This window comes from Euprymna scolopes, chromosome 43 (genome assembly GCF_053919585.1).
Source record: "Euprymna scolopes isolate OS-2025 chromosome 43, ASM5391958v1, whole genome shotgun sequence".
NCBI lineage: Eukaryota > Metazoa > Mollusca > Cephalopoda > Sepiida > Sepiolidae > Euprymna > Euprymna scolopes.
Genome location: NC_136524.1, coordinates 24,749,469 through 24,773,468, shown reverse-complemented (window position 1 = coordinate 24,773,468; position 24,000 = coordinate 24,749,469). Strand labels below are relative to the sequence as shown.

Here is a 24,000-nt window from a genome sequence, read left to right as displayed (position 1 = left end):
ACAAAAATAAAAAAAGAAAAATCAACAGAAAAAAAGAAGAAAGAAAAAAAATCACCTGAAATATTTATTCTGTTCATCTTTTCAATTTCTGGAAATGTATCGAAGCTCACAAGTCCTGCGATATGAATAACGGTATTCGCCCCTCTCAGGGCATCTTTTACTTTGCTGGGGTCGCATACGTCTCCAATAAATTCTTTGACCGGCTTCACATCATCATGAACTGTTTCAATACAAAAACGTAATTATTTCAATAAAAATGAAATTTGGAAATAAAAGAACATTTTAAACAAGCTTTAAAAAAGAAAAAAACAAAAAATCAATCAATCAAACAAACAAACAAACAAACAAACAAGCAAGCAAGCAAGCAAGCAAGCAAGCAAGCGAAGAACAGTTGTTTAAAAATTTGATATAAACTTAATTCTACTTTGAAAATTTATGCTGGGTTGGTTTAGATGCTTTTTACTATATACACTTCGTTCAAAAGTAAGACCTACTATTTGTTTTTTTGACGAGCTATGAAGGCAAGAGGGATACCATTAAAACGAATGACCTTTTGTGTTCCAGAATTTATTTTTTCTACATTGTCTTCACTATTTTCAATGCATTTTTGCGAGCCTCGTTTGAAGCCTTAGTTGTAGAAATCCAGATCGCACTGTGTCACTACTCTGAAATCTACAAACCCATCTCCTAACTGTGCTGATATAAACTGCAACGACTTTGTAATGCTCATCAGGCGCTTGTGAATATTGATCGGTTCAATTTGTTCTGCATGGAGAAATTCAATGATGCACTTATGTTTCTGACATATGTTCATGACAGGATTGCTTTCTCATACCGTCAATATCTGCAGCAGATGGATGAAAATTTCAGGTTGTGAATGTACAAGATAGAATTTACAATTTTATCTGATGCATCTAGGTGGAATAAAAAATAGGAGGCATTACTTTTGGAACGTCCCTTGTGTGTGTGTGTGTGTGTGTGTGTGTGTGCGTGTATATATATATATATATATATATATATATATATATATATATATATATATATATATATATATATGAGCAAACAGTTAATAAAATATGTTAAAAAACACTTTGAAATGAGTTAAAAACATATTTAATCTGAAAAGGAAACCATTCATGTGTAATCACCTTTTTCTTCACCATATTCCCTCTGCTTAACTTATTTTGTTTTCAAGTAAGATCTTTGACTTACTTGTTGTTTCATCAAATACTTCTGCATGCAAAATCCAGTCCCGCATTTTGTTAATTCCTACCCTCTGATGAGAAGGAGAGTATTTCTTCGAAACTCCGCAGATTAAGGACTATCCATTTATCTAGTGTTTCCTTTTCAGATTAAATATGTTTTTAACTCATTTCAAAGTGTTTTTTAACATGTTTTATTAACTTTTTGCTCATATTATAAGCTCTATTTCCTATTTGGTTTTATCGAGCTTTTATATCTGGCTGAGATAATTTTATAAATATTAATTCTTTAATATTTATAATTTACTTTAATTTTACCATCATGGATCATTTTGGTAAATTCAATTTTCATTTTCATTTTTATATATATATATATATATATATATATATATATATATATATATATATATATATATATATATATATATATATATATAAAATGAAAATTGAATTTACCAAAATTATCCAAGATGGTAAAATTAAAGTAAATTATAAATATTAAAGAATTAATATTTATAAAATTATCTCAGCCAGATAAAAAAGCTCGATAAAACCAAATAGGAAATAGAGCTTATAATATATATATATATATATATATATATATATATATATATATATATATATATATATACACTGATGATTCCAGAAAGAATGAAACACTACCGTCTGTAGATATTTAAAAATTATTATAGTAATAATAATATCAGCCCCTTTAAGAACTCGGTTTTATTGCTGAGCACTTTAAAGTTGAAATGAAAGTCGGTCACTTAAGCTCGCATGCATAGGTCATGAGGTTATAATCATTAGATCACTCTGGATGAATGTTATGACATTTAAAAATAAATGCTTGAATTTCAACGATATTTCTCGCAGTTGAGGTTGGTCATGGGGTTTGATCCTTGCTAATGGAGTCAGAGATGGCTTCATAGCCGGGTTAGAATCTCCCTACATTTAAAAAAAAATTTTTAAGTGTTTTAAAAAAATTTTAATTTTTTAGTTTTTAAATTTTTAAAAGAAATTTTTTGAGAAATTTAAATTCTAAAATTGTTTTCATATTTTTTTTTTTTTTTTTTAGATATTTAGATTTTTTTAGATTAAAAGAAATTTTTTAAATTAAAAAAATTTTTTAATTTTTAAAATTTCAAATATTTTTTTAATTTTTAAATTTATTAAATTTTTTTAATCTAATTTTTTTATTATTTACTTTTACGTCTCTGATTGTATTATGTTTTAACTATTACTTATTTGACACCTCTTAACGTCCATAATTATTACTGTATTTTAATTCTTATCTCCTATGATGTCATTCTAATCATAAATCATTATTCTTACAATTATTTTCATCCGTATATTTTATTTTGTTTTTTTTTACTTAGTATTTTACATATTTTTTATTAATTCTTAAATATTATTTATATTTTCATAGTTATTATATATTTATTTTTATTTTTAAGCTATTACTATGGCTATACTAAGTACTAATTTATTCTCCTACAATTTTTTTTTTTTTTTACACAGTGATCACCACTTATCAAGGCCCGGAAGCCACTCTGGGATAAGGGTTATTGCAAGTACAGTACGTTAGTGTGGAGATTTGATGAAGTGTTTACTTAAGGGGGCGGTTCATTGGGAATTTGTTAACGTTGGACTTGAAGACATCCAAGTTGTAGTCCGGTGGGAAGCAGGCAGACGGAACAGAGTTTCACAGGCGTGCAGTTCTAAGAAAGAAGCTTTGTTCATGGAATCCGCGTTTTGATTTAGGCACATATATAGAGTGGAGGAAATTTTTCACAGTGGATTCAGCTAGACGGGTGTTTTTCGTGAAAGATTGGCGAGGGGGGGGGACGAGAGATTGGAGTTCAGACGAGCACCTGCCATGGAAATAACGATAAAACAATTATAGGCTCGCAACGTCTCTTCTGTGGGAGAGAGGTTGCAGGGTAGAGAAAAGGGCATCCCCCACTAAGCCACGAAGTCTATTTTGTACTCTGTCAAGGCAGGATAGGCTGTCTTTAGCAGCTCCTCTTTTCTTTTATATTATTGATATTATTATGTTTTTCTTTACATATGTTTTCCTTATTTTCTTTATTTATTTATACGTATACTTAATCTTTTTTTATTTCTTAATCTATACTTCATCTTTATTTCTTAATCTATACTTCATCTTTTTATAATGTATTATATTTTTATTACTTTCTAAATATTATTTATATTTTTATACTCATCATATATTTATTTTTGTTAGCTATTTACGAATTTATTCTTCTATAATTTCTTACTTTATTATTTCCTTTATATTACAATATTATTATGTTTATCTTTATTATTATTATTATTATTATTATTATTATTATTATTATTATTATTATTATTATTATTATTATTATGCTTTCCTTATTTTCTTTATTGTCTTTATTTTTTCAGTTCTTTATCTATATTTATACGTCATCTTTTTATAATGTATTATATTTTCTGAACCATTTATGTTATTCTCTAAATCTTATCACGAACTTTTTTACTCTTATTTTTATTTATTTATTTATTTATTTATTTATTTATTATTATTATTATTATTATTATTATTATTATTATTATTATTATTATTATTATTATTATTATTATTTATCTTTAATTTTCATTACTGGATATTTTAGTTTTAAATTATAAACTTCACTGTAATAAATATGACTTATGTTTAAGAAAACAAAGCCTAATTACCTATGCATATGGTCGTCTAAGGTTTTATTAATTATTAATTATTTATGTACCTATGTGCATGTGCGAGTATGTGTATGACTGGGTTGCTGATACGCATATAAGTATGTGTGTATACGCCTGACTGGAAAGCCTATGTGCTAATTTGTCTTTATACACCCATCCGACCTCTTTCTTTCTTTCTTTCTTTCTTTCCTTTTATATGTTTCCTCTATGCTAGACAATACCCATGCTTTTGACCCGTTAACTTCAAACTTTTAATTTAAGTTGATTTCAATGTTCTCACCTCCCTCCCATTCCTTATAGTAATATAATCATGCTAATCCCTTCGTCCTTCTTCCCTCTCTCGGTTCTTTCCTTTTCCTTTCTCTTTTCATTCCTCCCATTTATCCAGTTACGTCTTGACATTTCCTTTTCCCCTATCGCCTTCTATTTTGAGTCTAAAATGTCAATTAATCTCCCACTCCTCCCACTTGAATTTAGCGTTTAAACATTTTATTACTATAAATAAAAATATATTCCATTTCTTCCATTTAAGAAACAGATGCCTTCGGTGGCACATAAGCTTCATTACGTCACCTGATGAGGACTTTTGTCCGAAACATTAGCATATTCAATGTAGTGACTATGTAATATTTGTCTATATAACTAAAAATATTATATATATATATATATATATATATATATATATATATATATATATATATATATATATATATATATATATATATATATGCTAGCTGTACCCGGCCACGCGTTGCTGTGGCTCAGTTTGTTAAAATGGAACACATGTGAAAGTAGAGAAAAGTTTGATTCTTTTTTTCAAGAGAATGTACAAATTATTTTTTTTAACAGATGTTAAGAAAATAAACAGAAAAATACTTCCATCATTAATTATGCAAAAAAAAAAAATAAAATAAAATGTTGATTTAATGTTTCAATATGCTTATAAATTACGATAAAACTTGCTGAGTATGCACTGTTTTACGGTTGTTGTAAAAATGGAACGGAAACTTAAATTTCGCTTAATTTTAATCTTTCTTAATTTTTTAATTGTGCCCCCCCAAACGAATATAATCAAAACAGTAACATTCAACAATTGTACTTTATGTATATAAAACACAAAATGGGTGTTTGTATTACTGTACACATAGATTCGAAAAAGTTGTCAAAAAACAAATATATAACAAATAAATGTTATCAAAGGCAAGATAAGTTACTTTTCTACCAAACTGGATATATTTTTTGTGTTTTTATTCAATGTAAAATATTTATTCAGCTCGAAAACCATACAATGTTTACCGATGTATTCGAAAATTCAAGATGGCGTCTCACACCCTCTTTAACATCGTAAGTATGGAAAAAGGTGTTATAAATAAAAAACTATACAAAATACTATTAAAAACCCGCCGAATATATGTCAACCTATGTCACGGTAACATATATTGAGCGAGTTTTTAACAGTATTTTATCCGGTTTTTTATTTATAACATCTTTTCCCAAACTTACCGTGTTAAAGAGAGAGTCTGGCGCCATCTTAAATGTTCCAATACATCGGTAAACACTGTATGGTTTTCGAGCTGAATAAACATGTTACATTGAATAAAAACACGAAAAATACATCCAGTTTGGTAGAAAAGTAACTTATCTTGCCTTTGATAACATTTATTTGTTATATATTTCTTTTTGGACAACTTTTTCGAATCTATGTGTACAAACCCCACAAAATATTTATTGAAAAAAAAAATATTTTTTTAAAAAAGTTAATAACGAAAGGGAAATAATTCCATTTTTAAACGAAAAAGTCAGTTTACCTAACTTACTGTATTAATGCTATTTTTTTAAGCAAGAAAAAAAAAGGGTAAATATCCAGATACGCTACTACAGAACACCGACCACTCTAATTTGTTTTTTTGTAGGTAATTGAGGTCGCTGACAACGAATCTGATAGTCAAACTTGGGGCAAATTTACCGTTTGCATGGTATTTACCCCTGAACCCACAAACTTCTTTCCACCATTTTGCAGCATCCGTTTATGCTACGCGCATGCACGCTGTAGCATAAACGACGGCTTCACCAAGCAAACTATGTTGGGGGAAGGGGATTTTTTTTTCCAGGACATAGAATTTTCTAATTTTCAAAAATACATTATAGCGCTTTTTGGGTGGAAAATTTAAAATTAGCTGAAAAAGAAATAAAATAAGAAAAGGAAAGCACACCAAGTTGGAGTAGGGGGGGGGGGATAATTTATCTGTTTTTTTTTTTTTACCTGGAACATCGAATTTTCAAATTTTCCGTAAGTAACGCACCGACATTTACCAATTAGAACACCATTTAACATTTTCCGAAGATTTTACTTTGTACATTGGGGGCGAGAGCGGGGGGGGGGATATGATGTTGGCGCGCGCGCGCCCCAACATCACATCCCCCCCCAAACAAATCAGAGTGGTCGGTGTTCTGTAGTAGCGTATCTGGATATTTACAAAAAAAAAATATTTAGGTTTGGCTATAAATTCCTAAACACATTTCACCCTAAATAATTTAGGTGACTGAAATAGGAATCTAATTGAATCTTTAATTTCCTGAATAGTATCCGATAATTCATTTTTCTTCGAGTTATATCGAATACATTAATACGGACTTTAGGGGCTTTTTCATAATGTTACTGTAAAAATTATTTTTTATTGTTACAAAAAGCAAAAATAAATTCTTGCGTTTTTTATTTACTACTGAAAACCATAACTTTAGTAAAGGTATTTTTTGTTTAAACAAAATAAAACATTTTCACCAAGAGTTAAGTAAAAATAATTAGTTCATTATATTCTGCGATCATTATTTGAAAAATACTGCAATTTTCATTTTTCCTGATTTTTGGTGAATTTTTAAGTAAAGGGAGGAATCAAGATGTGTATACACTTTGAGCTTCGGCATTCATTTTTCGACCACGTGTGGTTAATTTAAATTAAATTTCAATCACATGGTTACATTATCAATAAACCCATTGAAAAGTTACCATATTGTAAACACATTCTGTTTACATTAAGCCTGTGGTGTTTTTTTAGTGATGCAATGTTGTCAACTGAGATTTAAAAAAAACCCGCGAGATCAGGAGAAAGAAATGTCCAGAAAATCGCTAGCCAGTTTGGCAGAAAAGTAACTTATGTTGCCTTTGATAACATTTATTTGTTATATATTTGTTTTTTGACAACTTTTTCGAATCTATGTGTACAGTAATACAAATCCGTGTACAGTAATACAAACCCCTTCGGGGAGATTGGAATGCCCCCCCCCCACCTAAAATGTACTTGGAAAAATCGATTTTATAGTGAGATTTAAGAATGGTTAGTCGAAAAAAAGGTGAAAAACAAAACAAATAATCAATAAATAATTGTTACCAAAGGCAATAAATGCTACTTTTTTTTTTACTTACATGAATGAGTTTATTTTATATTTTAAAGTATTTTCAAGCAATTTAATGCGGGTGTCTGGGTGCCAAATACCTCCAGATTTTCTAGAATTTCCCGCTAGATTGTAAACGAAATCTCCAGGAAAACCGCTAAAATTGTAACACTGGTCACGTGACAGGAAGCGGTAATAAATGATTGTCCCTAAATAAAAAAAATGGCCTCTCGATACAAAGAAATCTACCTATTTATCATAGAAAAATTAAGTATAATGTTATAATTAAAAAGAAATATATAAAAACACACATGGATATAGTAAACATATACCAAAACGTGGAAGCCATCCGTCCAGTGGTTTTTTAGACAATTAATTCCGAACGAACCAACATTTACATTTTTATATATATAGATATACATATACATATATATATATATATATATATGCATATATATATACATATATATATACATATATATATATATATACATATATATATATACATATACATATATATACATATATATATATACATATATATATACATACATACATATATATACATATATATATACATACATATATATATATACATACATATATATATACATACATATATATATACATACATATATATATACATACATATATATACATACATACATACATATATACATACATATATATACATACATACATATATACATACATATATACATACATACATATATACATACATATATACATACATATATATATATATATATATATATATATATATATATATATAGTCTCAAGGGTGTGAGGTCCATATTTCAAACGTCAAATATTTGTTTATTTTCCTAATATTACATTGTGATTTGGCTTTCAAACACTCTTGATGTATATCTTATTTTATATATATAGTCTGTTTATTATACAAACATTATTGGTTACGTATGTGCATACATGTTTCAGTGGAATTCCAATTCAGTGACAACATTAGACAAAAAAAGCATTGAAGTACTGAATTGGGACTCCACTGAAACATGTATGCACATATGTAACCAATAATGTTTGTATAATAAACAAATTATATACCAGCTCTGTCCTCTATTGAGCACTCTTTAATAATCACGTGAGCTTCATTGGATTTACATCTAGGAAACCGATTGATACAATTATATTTTTTTCAGAATGTGAGAGATTGTATATAATAAATTCCACAGCCAAACAACGCCACAGCTCACATGAGCCATGACAGTCAACGAACCGGGAAGTCCAAGACTCGAGTTTCACTCTCGTTTGGGCTCATCAGTTAGACACATTCGAACTCAGGATTCAAAACCCAAAACTCTTGCATGCGAGGCAAGCACTCTGCCAACTGAGTAAATGCCCTGCACACAAAAAGTTCTATTAATCAGATCAAGCAAACCATGCCAAAAATCTGACTGTGAAATGGACCTACTTCATCTCGACAAAGGGACGCGGTCATCCAACTAGCTAATAACCCCAAGCCGATGTCTCACAAGTAGGAGTTTCGATTCGAAAGGATGAGCCATCCAGCAATGCTAAGCTTGCTAGCAATTAATGATAGGATTTTCAGAATGTGAGAGATTATATATAATAAATTCCACAGCCAAACAACAACGCCGCAGCGCACATGAGCCATGTGAGCTGCGGCGTTGTTTGGCTGTGGAATTTATTATATATATATATATATATATATATATATATATATATATATATATATATATATATATATATATATATATATATATATATATATAATGTAGGAATTTAAAATTTGTGATTTGAAAAAGTTAAATTTCAAATATAGAAATTTTATTGTATTCAAGACAAAGAACACAGTATAGTAAAATATATTTTCTTAACCCATGAGTTTTCGATATTTATACATCTCCTCGGAGGGAAAATATTGGCAAATATTATAAAAGGTTTGCACCTAATTTGCTAAAAGTAATAAACATAGAAAATTAAATTAAATATTTTTAAAGTGTTTAAATCATTTTAGCTACGGGTTTCAAATCCTGAGTTAAGGAAAATTGGATATTGATGCAACAAAAAAAAAAAAAAAAAAAAAAAAAAAGAGCAAAAAAAAAAAAAAAAGGGTATTGAACTTCAAATCGAAAGTGTATGCAAAATCCTGCAATGGAAGTTCTTGGTATTCGGCAGGTAAAAAGATCCAACGCGTATTGTAATAAATCTAAGGAAGCTAGTAACAATCCAATATATACATATTTTAACAGTTTTTCTTTAATTTGATTGGATATACGGCAAATTTTTGATTATATCAATCCGGTAAAAAATTTATATATATATATATAATTCAAGAAAAACATTTAATTTAAATTTTTAGTTTTTAATTCTTAATTTTTATTTATATTCTTTGGCAAAAATTAACATTAATTTACAGAGTTTAAATCCAATTTTCTTATATAGAGAGTAAAATTTCCACGAGACTGATGGATAGCTATACCGTGAATTTGGTGATCTTATTAGGAAAGGAGAAAAAAAAAAAATAAAAATAAAAATAATAAGAAACAAGGGTTCCAGTACAAACAATTGTTGGTCATGAATAATTGTCCATTATCTGTTGTTGCGCCACGGGTAAATGTAATATTTCTATTTTGTATTCTGTGAAATTTCTTTTTTTTTTTTTTTTTTTTGCTTGATTTATTTATTTTTGTTTTGTTAGTCGTACCGAGATTGTTTATTACAATTTTCTTGGCCTTCGGGACAAGATCAAAGTGTAGTATCTGTTCTTCAGATGCTGCACTTCTATTTCTTGTTCTCTTTCGGTGGAGGAGAAATCCTTCACGACTGAGACAATTTTTATTTTTGTACCTTTTCTCCACGTTAAAAAACGACCCTGGTGTCTAACTCTGTCCCGTGGGGAGGCATAGTAAATAGGTACAATAAAAGATGGGGAAATAATAATGTGAATATTTGGTACGATTAATTTTACAAAAAACATTATTGCAGCGAATTTTAAGAATTAGGATAAAAAAAAAATCAATGTTGAAAATAAAAATTTAAAACAAATACAAGGATGGATTAAGTAGAATTTAGATGTATATTTTTTGTTGTGTAAACTTTTTAATAAAATGTAAGCATTTAATTCTTGATTTAACTATAAAATTCGGGTTTGTATTACTGTACACACAGATTCGAAAAAGTTGTCAAAAAAACAAATATATAACAAATAAATGTTATCAAAGTCAAGATAAGTTACTTTTCTACCAAACTGGATATATTTTTTGTGTTTTTAGTCAATGTAACATGTTTATTCAGCCCTTAAAACATACAGTGTTTACCGATGTATTGGAAAATTCAAGATGGCGCCAGACTCTCTTTTAACACGGTAAGTTTGGGAAAAGGTGTTATAAATAATAAACTAGACAAAATACTATTAAAAACCCGCCAAATATATGCCAAGCTATGTCACGGTAACATATATTGAGCAAGTTTCTAAGAGTATTTTATCTAGTTATTTATTTATAAACCCTAAAATTCTTCTTCTCAATTAATATTTTTTTTACATCAAATTATTGAATAATTTATTACTGCGAAACATTTCCTCTGTGGTATGGAATAAGGGAGATAACTTAAAAATACGTAATTTGTTTCAGTATTAGTTTTCTAGCGCTTATTATCGCCCTTGAAAAGAAATGACTACGCTTTCACAAAAATGAAAGCTTTCCATCCACACTTAATAAAATAAGTAAATTAGAAAAAAAAAAAAAAAAAAAAAACACAAAACTAAAGAGGAAAATATTAAGGTAATATATAATTTAGAACATCCGACATTTTATGTTCTATAACTGCAATTCACAGTCAAATCTTTTTATAATTAATTTTCTTATTTGGAACTTATATTTTGCATATGTATTTTGTGTTGGTTGAAAATAATTTATAATTAAGTTCGTTATTTAAAATTGTAAGAAAGTTCAGTCACCATATATTGTTGAATCTGTGCGTGCGCGCACACACACACACACACACACACACACACACACACACACACACACACACACACACACACACACACACACACACACACACACACGAGGGGCGTGCAATAAGTAATGCCCCTGACTCACTTCCAGTTGTCTGATCTACCTGAAATTTTGCATGTGCATTGATTTATATCTCTACGGGTTATGTGGCAAATTACAGCCTTGAACTAATTGTGGTTTCTGTTTTACAGATGTTTGAACTGAGTCAGGTGTGAAATGGAGCCTGTTGAATGTTGAGCAGTGATCCAGTTTTTGTATTTGAAAGGACGCACACCACAGGAGACTTTTGATGAAACGTTGTAAAACGCTGGCATCGTTAATTCAAACATGGCCGGAAGTCTGTGGAAACAGCTCCCAGACCTGGTCGTCCCCCTTCTGCCATTGATAAGGCATCTGTCCGTCAAGTTGAGGCTGCCATTTTGGAAGATCGGCGCATTACTATTCATCAAATAGCCCAAGATGTCAAGAGTAGTACAGGGTCTGTGGAAACTATCATTCGTGACCATTTGCAAATGCATAAGGTGTCTGCCAGATGGATTCCCAGGATGCTCACACCATTCCAGAAGCGAGAATGCGTCGAGTGCTCGAGGATGAATTTGGAGATGTGCTAAGGTGAGTCAAAGTTTTTCAAAAGACTGATTACACAGGATGAAACCTGGGTACATCACTATGATCCAGATGCCAAAGCCCAGTCAATATAGTGGAAGCACTTTGGACTCACCACCTCCAAAGAAGGCAAGGTGTACTCCTCCGCTGGGACCAGGACAGAGTAGTGATGACAGATTTCCTGGCAAAGGGTACCACAATTACAGGAGCCTATTATGCTTCACTTTTAAGGAAATTAAGGGAAGCTATCAAAATCAAGAGGCGGAGCAAGATCAGCAAAGGTACCCTCCTCCTACAGGACAACGCTCCGGTCCATAACTCGCATGTTGCCAGATCAGAAGCATGGGAGTGTGGTTATATATATATATATATATATATATATATATATATATATATATATGTGTGTGTGTGTGTGTGTGTGTGTGTGTGTGTGTGTGTGTGTGTGTGTGTGTATGTATGTTGATGTGTACGTGGTGCATATATCGATAAGTATATGTGTAGGTACGATGTCATGGAATAAAGAAGGTAAGTACAACAATATATAAACATTTGCGTTCCGTTTGTATAGCCTAAATGTTCTGAATTTGTTGTTATATATCGTTATATATCTGTATAAACCTTGAGGGAGTAGTTGTTTGATCCGAGGATAAACCTATGGACTTCAATGTGCATTCACTATAGGTTTTTTTATGTATAAAAACACGTACAACTTGCGAGAAATATCAAGCGTGTAGGTGCGCGTAATATAATTGTGAACTTAAATTCATATGTATGTGTATAGGGTGTTCGTAAAAAAAGTTATGTATATAATGCGTTCATATCTATATCTATTTTGATGTATCATATATGTGTGAGTGTATGTATGTATGTATGTATGTATGTATATCTGAACTATTAAAATAAGCTGTCTCATATAGGGGAATTACATTAGTGTATATATTACCAGAGTGTATATATATATATATATATATATATATATATATATATATGTATGTATGTATATGCCCGTGTATATTTGTGTGTGTGTATATGTGCATTGGGGTAGAGAGGGCTCCCGTAAGCCATGGTGAAGGCAACCTTTCTAGGAGAAGCAAATCTCTGATTTAAAAAACCATAAAGCGGAAGACCAGTGCCCGCATTAAGCTGGTCTGTAGTTTAATTTGTTGCTGGCTATCTTGCTCTTGCTTGTTGCTGGATCTCAACATTTTGAACCGAGAGAGAGACTTAGCTGTCGTACAAAGCTAAGACTCTGTAACATCATATTTGTATAGATACTCCCTCAGACATTTGGAATCATGGATTTTAAATGTCTGAGGGAGTGGCACTTGTCTGACAAGACGTTGCAATCATCATCATCATCATGTATATGCCTATGTAAACTATAATAATATGCTATTTCATATAAAGAGGTTACCATACTACCGAAGTTAGAGGGCACCTTATCAAATAAAGTTTTTGCTTATTAATTAAGATAATACGTATATGTACGTGTTGAACGTATGGTTATGTATATGTATATGTATGGCTGTATATTTATATGCATGAGTATGCGGGTGTACCTGTATGTATGTATGTATATTTATGGATATATGTAAGTGTATACTTATGTGTATATGGATATCTATATATCTATGTATGTATATGTGTCTCATGTGTGTACTGTATATATATATGTGTGGGTTTATGCATATATGTGGATAGGGGTGTATCTGTATCTATGGGTGTATAATCTATATATATGTGTGTATGTATATGTGTGTGTGCTTGTATGTGTGTGTATATATGTTTATCGAAAGGTGAATCAGATTATGATCTACAGGTTTTTAATTTTGTCTTTTTGATATTTAAAAAATTCCAAAATTATAGTTTTATTAGTATAATAACAGTGGTATATACGATTGTATATCTATTCGTATTTCTTAGTTCATTATAATAAATATTTTCTCGGAAGCTTATGTAGTGGGTCATAATGTTGAAAATATGTAATTTCATACTAACTATTGATTAATCACAGTTAGGTTTGCATGTATGCCGACGATAATTATTTTTATTATTTTATATATATATATATATATATATATATGAGCAAAAAGTTGATAAAATATGTTAAAAAACACTTTGAAATGAGTTAAAAACATATTTAATCTGAAAAGAAAACACTAGATAAATGGATAGTCCTTAATCCGCAGAGTTTCGAAGAAAGACTTTCCTTCTCATCAGAGGGTAGGAATGAGCAAAATGCGGGATCGGATTTTGCATGCAGAAGTATTTGATGAAACAACAAGTAAGTCAAAGATCATATTATAAGCTCTATTTCCTATTTGGTTTTATCGAGCTTTTACATCTGGCTGAGATAATTTTATAAATATTATTTCTTTAATGTTTATAATATACTTTAATTTTACCATCTTGAATCATTTTGGTAAATTTAATTGTAATTTTTATTTTATATATATATATATATATATATATATATATATATATATATATATATATATATATATAGATAGATAGATAGATAGATAGATGTATGTGGCTGGGTGTGTGTAGAAATGTATATGTATGTATGCGCATCTATGTATTTGTATATATGTATATGAATGTTATGTATATAGGTATATCTATACATATATATATATATATATATATATATATATATATATATATATATATATATATATACATATGTACATATGTATATATATATATATATATTTGTACATGTAGGTATGCCTATGTTGTATTAGCTTGTATCTGTATTTTATGTATTTCTATAGGTATGCATGTGTGTATATGTTGATTTATATGTAACTTCCATGCGTGCATGAAACTTTGTGTGAGAGGCTATGTGTTTTTTCCCACTATATATGTAATAACTTAGTGAAATTTTTCCTGCAAAATGACTTAAGCATCTATAATAAATCATAGCTTTATTCATGTTTTGTGTAGAAATAGTTTCCCCCGTGTATGTGTATGTATGTAAGTAAATGGACTATATATATATATGTGTATGTTTATGTTTTTATGTATACATATGTGATATGCGGTGTGTATATGGCTATATGTGTAGATATATGTGTGTAGGTGTAACTACGTGCATAGATATTTATGTATATTATATGGATGTGCGTTTACGTTTAGTGTGAATATATGGAACTGTATATGTACATTCTGTATATGTGTGCATGTATGTCTATGTATATATGTACGCGGGTGTATGAGAGTATAGATGTTTATGTATATATTTATGCATGTAGAAGTTGGTAGTTTTCTTACATTTTATATTAATTTATATTTTATATTTCTGTGCGTATGTGTAAGGAAATATACGAAACGGTGAGTATCCACTCCTGAGTATATATGTGTGTGTATGTTTACTTCTGAAATATGTGTATGTAAATCGAAACTACCGTTTTCTCCACATTGGGTGGCCGCCGGAAATATGCAAGTCTTTGACTGCCGGTTATAGGCGACATAATGTCGGATTTCTCAAGTAATTTATAATGCAAAACTAAGAAAAAACTACTTAAACTTTAATTTATAAAAAAGAATATAAAAAGAAATTTAAAAAAAACTGAAAAAAAAGAAAATAAAAATTATCCCTTAGTTAAGATGTGATAAAAGCCTGTAAAGAATGGATTGTTCAAAGACCTCACTTATCCTCCCCTACACCTAACCCCCACCCATATTAGATGACAAGATTCTAATTTTGTAAACGAAATAAGAAAATGTTTTTGTATCTTAAAATTTCAGTTTTCAAGGGTAATTCCTGGCCTGAAGACGTAATCTCTCCAGTAGCGGGTAATTACAGAAACATGTATGCACATATGTAACCATCAATGTTTGTATAAATAAATTTAATATACCTGCTCTGTTTACTCATTGAGCACTTTTTGGTAGACATGTTGTTTCATTGAATGTACTTCTAGGAAACTAAACTCTACTGCCATAATATATATATATATATATATATATATATATATATATATATATATATATATATATATATATATATATATACCAGAACTTGCTCCCATACTTACGAAACTGTTTAAGCGCTGCCTTAAGGAGAAGTGCTTTCCGACTCCCTGGAAAACCTCATCAGTTTGCCCTGTATTTAAGAATTCAGGTGATAAGTCATCTCCCTCTCAGTACAGACCAATAAGTCTCCTGTGTGTTATGAGTAAGTTACTGGAATCCATATTAAATAGAGAAATAGTCAACCACCTCAGCAGAAACAACCTTCTTAGTGACACACAATATGGTTTCCGTTCTGCAAGATCTACCGCAGATGTACTAACGGTTATATCTCACAGGATTAGTGAATCTCTTGACAAAGGCTTCCTTTCTAGGGCAATTGCTCTTGACATATAAAAGGCCTTCGACAAGGTATGGCATAAGGGTCTACTTCACAAGATTTCCAGCTACAGTATAACTGGAAATGTTTTCTCAATCATTAAATCATTTCTCTCTGATACGCTCATAAGAGTAGTGGTCGATGGACAAAAATCAGAGGCCTGCAGTATTAATGCTGGAGTCCCTCAAGGGTCAATCCTGGGCCCAACTTTCTTCCTGATCTACATCAATGACCTCCCTAAACACATACTTAAATCATTCGTTGACATCTATGCTGATGACACGACCATCTATGGCAACACATCAAAGGCTGTAAATGACAAAGTTCTCTCTGATTCTCTCTCCTCTGATCTCGAGCGCGTGGTTCAATGGGGGAAGACTTGGCTGGTTACCTTTAATGCATCTAAAACCAAACTCCTATCCTTACATCATCAATGCTCTGATCCCCATCTGGTATCAATTGTGATGGATGGCTCTCGTCTGGGCGAGGCCCCGTGTTTTGACAAGCTTCTGGGGTTGACCTTTACTCCTGATCTGAAATGGAACACGTACACCAAGTCTATTGCCAAGGTCGCTGGAAAGATGGTGGGATCCTTCTACCGCTCCAGAAGATATCTCACTACTGATGCAATTCTCTATCTATATAAAAGCCAAGTACGTCCAAGGATGGAATACTGCTGCCATATCTGGGCAGGAGCCGCTAAAACAGCCTATCCTGCCTTGACAGAGTACAAAATAGACTTCGTGGCTTAGTGGGGGATGCCCTTTTCTCTACCCTGCAACCTCTCTCCCACAGAAGAGATGTTGCGAGCCTATCCTTGTTTTATCGTTATTTCCATCGCAGGTGATCGTCTGAACTCCAATCTCTGGTCCCCCTCACCAATCTTTCATGAAAAACACCCTCTAGCTGAATCCACTGTGAAAAATTTCCCCCACTCTTTATCTGTGCCTAAATCAAAACGTGGCTTCCATGAACAAAGCTTCTTTCTTAGAACTGCACGCCTGTGGAACTCTATTCCGTCTGCCTGCTTCCCACCTGACCACAACTTGGATGTTTCAAGTCCAACGTAAACAAATTCCTAATGAACCGCCCCCTTAAGTAAACACTTCATCAAATCTCCACACTAACGTACTGTACTTGCAATAACCCTTATCCCAGAGTGGCTTCCGGGCCTTGATAAGTGGTGACCACGGTGTAAAATATATATATATATATATATATATATATATATATGTAGAGAGAGAGAGAGAGAGAGAGAGAGAAAGAGAGAGAGAGAGAGAGAGAGAGAGGGAGGCTTGCTGTTGGTTTGTTTGTTTGTAAATAAACCAACAGCTCGAGCACTTTAAAAGCGATGGGCGACTCTTTATTTAATGAACATTTAATGAGATCGTTTACAAGCAGCGATCTATGGTCCAGTGGTTAGAATTGCCGACTATCAATGCGATAGTTGTAAGTTCAATCCACAGCTTGGGAAAGGTGCTAGTCTAGCCACACTGATGAGTTGTGATACAATGACACAGTACTATAAGTGGATCACTATATATATATATTAATTAAATCATAATTTTATAACTACAGACATTAGCAATCATCCGTTTCTGCTGGTCATGAGATTCAAATCCAGCCACGAAGTCACCTTTTGCTCTATTTGCTCAGGGTCACAAAACAATGTCATGGTTATAAAAGGAATTAAGAACCATTGAATGCCGAATTCGGGTAAATACATTTGACAATCTAAAATATTTGAATGAACAGATGTTCGTTGTGAACATTACATAAAAACTAGTTGACTATCTTTTAGTTATTATAACATTAGCGGAAGAGTTTGGTAGAGTTTTCAAAGGTCAAATCGTTGATCTTTGACTACATGACAGTCAAATTTTTGGCCGAAAACCGATTAAAAAGATTTTTTCAAATTTATGTCAAATCTCAAGTCTGTAGACTGAAAATTGACAGAGTAATTTGGTAGAGAAATGTACAGACATAGACACAGACAATTTGACTTTCACACACACACACACACACACAGATATATATATATATATATATATATATATATATATATATATATATATATATATATATATATATATATGCTAGCAGTTCAGCCCGGCTTTGCTCTGACTCTATGTACTGTTCATAACTTTATGTGCATATGTATACATATATTAAAACGTTTTACTCATATCCAGGTAACCTGCATCTAAAATTTCAAGTGCTTAAACCCAATATTAGCGGAGGAGTTTGGTAGAGTCTGCAAAGGTTAACTCTTTCAACTTTGACCTCTTGGCAGCCAAATTACAAAGGTGTATATATATATATATATTATATAATATGATAAATAATATGTATAAAATAATAGTAAATAGTGCTAAATAAAAGAAGAGCAATATATATTTTTATTAATATAAACAAATTTACATGATTGCGACAATGGACATGCTAATATTTCGCACAAATAGTCGGTTAAAACCAGAAATCTTTCTCAAGCGACTTAATAAATGTTGCTTTTCACAAAAGAATCAAGTCCTCAAATAAAGAAAAAAGAAGACGATCTTGGGCAGCCATTATAATTCTCTCCTGATCATAGTGAACTGATCCTATTTTTAGCCAATCTATAGAGCCTTCCTTATCTATATAGTTCTGAGCGAATTCATGCAGAAAATACTTGAAACACTGTTGGTTGGCTCATAATTCCAGTTTTTTGCAATAAAAGTTCTTGGTGTATTTTTGCTGACTCTTTTGGGCTATTTTTGTTGCAGACATATTTTCTTATTTGTAAGACCGTCCTGTCCAAAACGTTTGGCTAATTTCGTGATGGAGGTTGTTCTGCTGGATCTTGGTGATGTACCATTTTAAGGTTTGGACTTTAAAAGTTCATCAAATATTGCCCGGTGCTCACAATAGTGACGCGATGCTGATGGTCAATTTCTGAGAGACCTATACCTTCTGCTCCACTGGGCAGATAACCATTAGGCAGACACTGGTTTCAGTATGTTATTCTTTACAGTGTCAACAGTTTCTGTGTTTTAATGTCTAATCTATATATGTCTGTAGTGACTGCTACATACGGCCAGAACAAGTCCTCGGCAGAAACATTTTGATAACACTCACCCTTTTTAATGCCCACATGTATCAGAACGCGTAAGCACACAACGTTGCGAATAGACCACTCGCACACATGGAACAAAGGAACTATTTTACGTTTCCGCGCGTAGTGATACAGCCAGCAGGCTGGAATGTTTGAGAACATAGTTATATAAGGATTTACCGCAAAAATTAATTCAGTTCATTCCAGTTTTTATTCCAGTTTTTATTCCAGATCTCTCTTGTCTTCCCCAAAACTGGATGTCAATGAAACTCCGTTATTGGGAGGCGTTAAAGTTCCCCTTCTTGAATTTGCACACCATGCATATGTAACTTAATACGCATCATGGAAAATTACCACATCGAACGAGAATTAATTCTTCTTTTAACAACATTATTTCGAACTACTCTCTTCTTATGTGATGAACACACGCGCGCACGCGCATTTCCCTTACATGATTTAATGACTATTTTTCTTTCAGAAAATAATCACATTCATTTCAAGCCACGTGTGACACTCTGTTAATAAAAATCAGTAATCTTAAACTCCGTGCGATTCACACGAAAACTTCATTTTCCTAATCCTTTCATTATTTACATCCAACAGTGAAACCACACTTACGTCGGGAACATTTCGCTTCAATAATTCTAACACGATCATAACTGTTGTTCATTTTATATAAATTCATCACGTGACCCCGGCGCTTCGCACAACCTACTTGCAGTTCACATAAAATTTCTCGTTATGAGTCTTGTAAAAGAAAAAAAAAATCGTGGATCAATTCATTTAAAATAAATAATAATTAACGAAAGCTGACCCAAAAAAACAATGTTACAAAAAAAAAAAAAAAAAAAATAGATTCCAAGAAGAAGAAAAGAAAGAACAAAACTGATCTTTCTTTTCCAGTCATCCAATACGTCAGTAAATCAACCACGCGTATCCACGGACCTCCTTACAAACTAGCGACACTGGTCTCAATAAAATTATCGATTTATACCAATAATCGCTCAAATATCGAAAATTAAACAAAACATGGTTTCCCTACGAATCGGGCTTCCAACACACGCAGGCCATATTGGAGATGCTGTCACTTTTGCACGTGCGGAAATTTATATTCCCCCTGGGCCAACCATGTTCGACACCTTCAGAATGAGCTCATTACAAGCATCTCAGACTCTTAAACAATCCCGGTACATTTTTACACATGCATAAGGGATCTTCTTACAAGTAAATCGCACTCTTACGCAATGCCGCAGTACTGACTCACTTGTACTTGGCCTCAGCAGACCCACTTGCAGACTTTATGGATTTATGACAGATCGCAACAAACCAGAGGAATGGTGAGGAATTATAACCTATAACATTCTTCTTTTGCTCAATTTCTCGGTATACTCCAAACGGACATGAACGTCCATAATGCACCTCGCAAACATAGATGGCTCATTTCTTTTGAAATTGCACCTAGACTAGACACAAACTGTAGTACTACAAAGGTACAGATGCAAACCTCAGGAGATTCGTTAACTACTGACACGCCTAACGATATCATGCTGCTTAGTGCGACAAATTTCACCAAATCTGGGAGACACATAAAGCATCCATTTTATTTTGCTACATGCACTCAGTGAAATACTTGCAATATTTTTATACCTTCTTCTTAGATCGACTTTTCGTCTAGGAGGAGAGTCATGTAGCGAACGGCCAGAACAAATCTTTGGCAGGAACGTTTTCGTTGCGATCACCGCTTTTAACGCCTACGTGTATCAGCACAGAACGTTGCGATTGGACCACTCCCACACATAGAACAAAGGAACTATGTTACGTTTCCGCACGTAGTGATACAGCAAACAGGCTGGAACGTTTGGGATTTGCCCCGAAAATCAATTCTCCAAAATCAAAACTCCAGTTTTTACTCCAGTTTTTAATTCCAGTTTTTATTCCAGTTTTTACCCCAGTTTTTATTCCAGTTTTTACTCCAGTTTTTATTCCAGTTTTTATTCCAGTTTCTATTCCAGTTTTTACTCCAGTTTTTACTCCAGTTTTTATTACAGTTTTTATTCCAGTTTTTATTCCAGTTTTACTCCAGTTTTATTTCAGTTTTTATTCCAGTTTTTATTCCAGTTTTTACTCCAGTTTTATTCCAGTTTTTATTCCAGTTTTAACTCCAGTTTGTATTCCAATTTCTCTCTTGTCTTCTCCAAGACTGGATTTCATTGAAACTCCACCACTGGGAGGCGGTAAAATCCCCTGCCTGGATTTGCACATCATGCACATGTACCTTAATTTTTATTATGGAAAATTACTATATCGAATGAGAATTAATTCTTCTTTTAACAATGTTATTTCAAGCTAGTGTATTCTTATGTGATGAACACACACCCACACACGCGCGCATTTTGCTTATATTATTTAATAACTGTTTTTCTCTCAGAAAATAATAATATTCATTTCAAGCCACGTGTAACATTTTTCATAAAAATCAGTAATTTTAAACTCCATGCTATTCTCCTGAAATCCTCACTCAGCTAATCCTGCATAATGAACACTCATTACAAGAAAACACTTACGTTTGAACAATTTGAATTAATATTCCTAACACGTAAATAAATGCTGTTATTTCATATTAATACAACGAATTCGAGTTCTTTGTCAAGTGTCGTTAATTTGCTGGAGTTATTTCTATATTTTTATTTTATGTATATGAGGATGTGATCTGGTGACATCTTTCTATTAATCGGCGATCATGTTAAATTTACCTTTAACGGTCCCGTGGATACTCTACTACTTTCGACTTGAAGAGATTCTCGCACCTACAACCCCGATCTTAAAAATTGATAGATCCTGATTATGAATTGGTGAACACCGACTCACATCCTTACAAGTTAATGACTCCACGGTCAGTACCTACAACTGGCACCACCACCTTGTGTACCTACATTGGTAACTCCTTTAGTCAATACTCACTGATGAGTATCGGCCGAAGAAAGCTTGATATAGGATCTAAAACGGTTCCCTATTATCAAGATTGAAACTGACGGTTCCGATGACTTATCTCATCTAAACTTTCTTAAAATAAAAATATAAATAATGAATGTTCTTGTTTTTAGAACTTTTCCTTATAACAGAGCTTCTGCTGGAATCCTTTTTTTTTCAAAATCTATATATTTCTGTAGAAATATATTTTCTTATAATATATACAAATCCTTATTTAAGAAGCTCAATGTAATTACAGAGCAATATAGAGAATAAATGACAAAAAACTATGCTCCAAAATTCATGATGTTGATCATCTTATAATTTATTCCTTTAATTCAGTTGACATTTACAATCATTGACAGTATCTGTTTCGTAGCGCAAAATCAATCACTTAATTATTATATGAATCAGTAAATCTATTATGCCCTTTACTCATCAGAAGAAATAGCAACAATCAATCCGTCCAAAGGAATTGAAGTGTGATTTGACATGATTAAAATCCGAAAAGTGGAAGAGAAACTGCAAATACCTTAAATATGTTTCCATTAAACCATTTTGAATTTTTGAATATAATAGATTCACTGATTGATGTAATAATTGAGTGATTGATTTTGTGCTACGAAACAGATACTGTCAAGAATTATAAATGTCAACTGAACTAAAGGAATAAATTATAAGATGGTCAACATCATGAATTTTCGAATACAGTTTTTGTCATTTATTCACTATATATATATATATATATATATATATATATATATATATATATATATATATATATATATATATATATATAGTGTCATGAGAGGATATTTTCTCATAAAGGTATTAAGATATTACGATTTTCCATAATAATATTAAAAATGTATAATTATTACTATTAAAAACATTACATTAAAATTAGAACATAAAAATGTTATTTTTTAAGAGTTTCTGAAGAGTTCTAAATATAGAATATGAAAACTTTTTTTTTGAGAGAGCTTCTGGAATGTACTGTGGTGTTCCATTTGGGGCGTTTCTGGATCTTTCTATTTACCAAACCTATGAAAAAAAAACACTGATAGCATCAACTTTTTGTCAGTTTGAGTCGTTATGCTGCTTCAGGCTGTCACACACTGACTAGATTAACTCCGGCCAATATTTCCTGGGGTCGAAAGGAATCTTATAAAAGGAATCAATTACAAGTAACCCCCAAAGAAAAACTGGACATTTGGTAATTACAAAGATTTTCTGACCTTCTCTTTGACCTAAGAAATATTGTTATTAATTCTCAATAACTCGGTCTTTCTCTGAAATGTAAACTAGATTGAATTGATAACTTGCTTATCTCCCTTAGACCATTTGTAAATATTTTTATTTCTTCGTTTTTTTATGTACAATGAATACTTTTTAGTTTCTTTAAATTAAGAGTTTTAGTTTTTTTTACTATATGTTGCATGTTTAACATCTCTAGACTCAAACATGTAACGATAGATTTATACACATACACAAACATAAAGTTTAAGTGTGTGTGTGTGTGTGTGTGTGTGTGTGTGTGTGTGTGTGTGTGTGTGTGTGTGTGTGTGTGTGTACAACACTTACGAAAATCAAATGAATTCATTTTTCATTAGGCAATTATTATTTTGTAGTTGACGG

The 24,000-nt window shown here is 31.6% G+C and overlaps 1 protein-coding gene across 3 annotated transcripts in view; it reads right to left on the bottom strand.

Annotated features, from left to right (window-relative positions):
• The window catches only part of LOC145268244 (3 beta-hydroxysteroid dehydrogenase/Delta 5-->4-isomerase type 4-like), a 158,750-nt gene that overhangs the window by 15,664 nt on the left and 119,086 nt on the right, over positions 1-24,000 (bottom strand). For all 3 annotated transcript variants that reach the window (XM_080123571.1, XM_080123569.1, XM_080123570.1), the window contains one exon: positions 56-220. In XM_080123571.1, the coding sequence (XP_079979697.1) occupies positions 56-220 (165 nt within the window). The remainder of the gene's footprint in view (positions 1-55; positions 221-24,000) is intronic.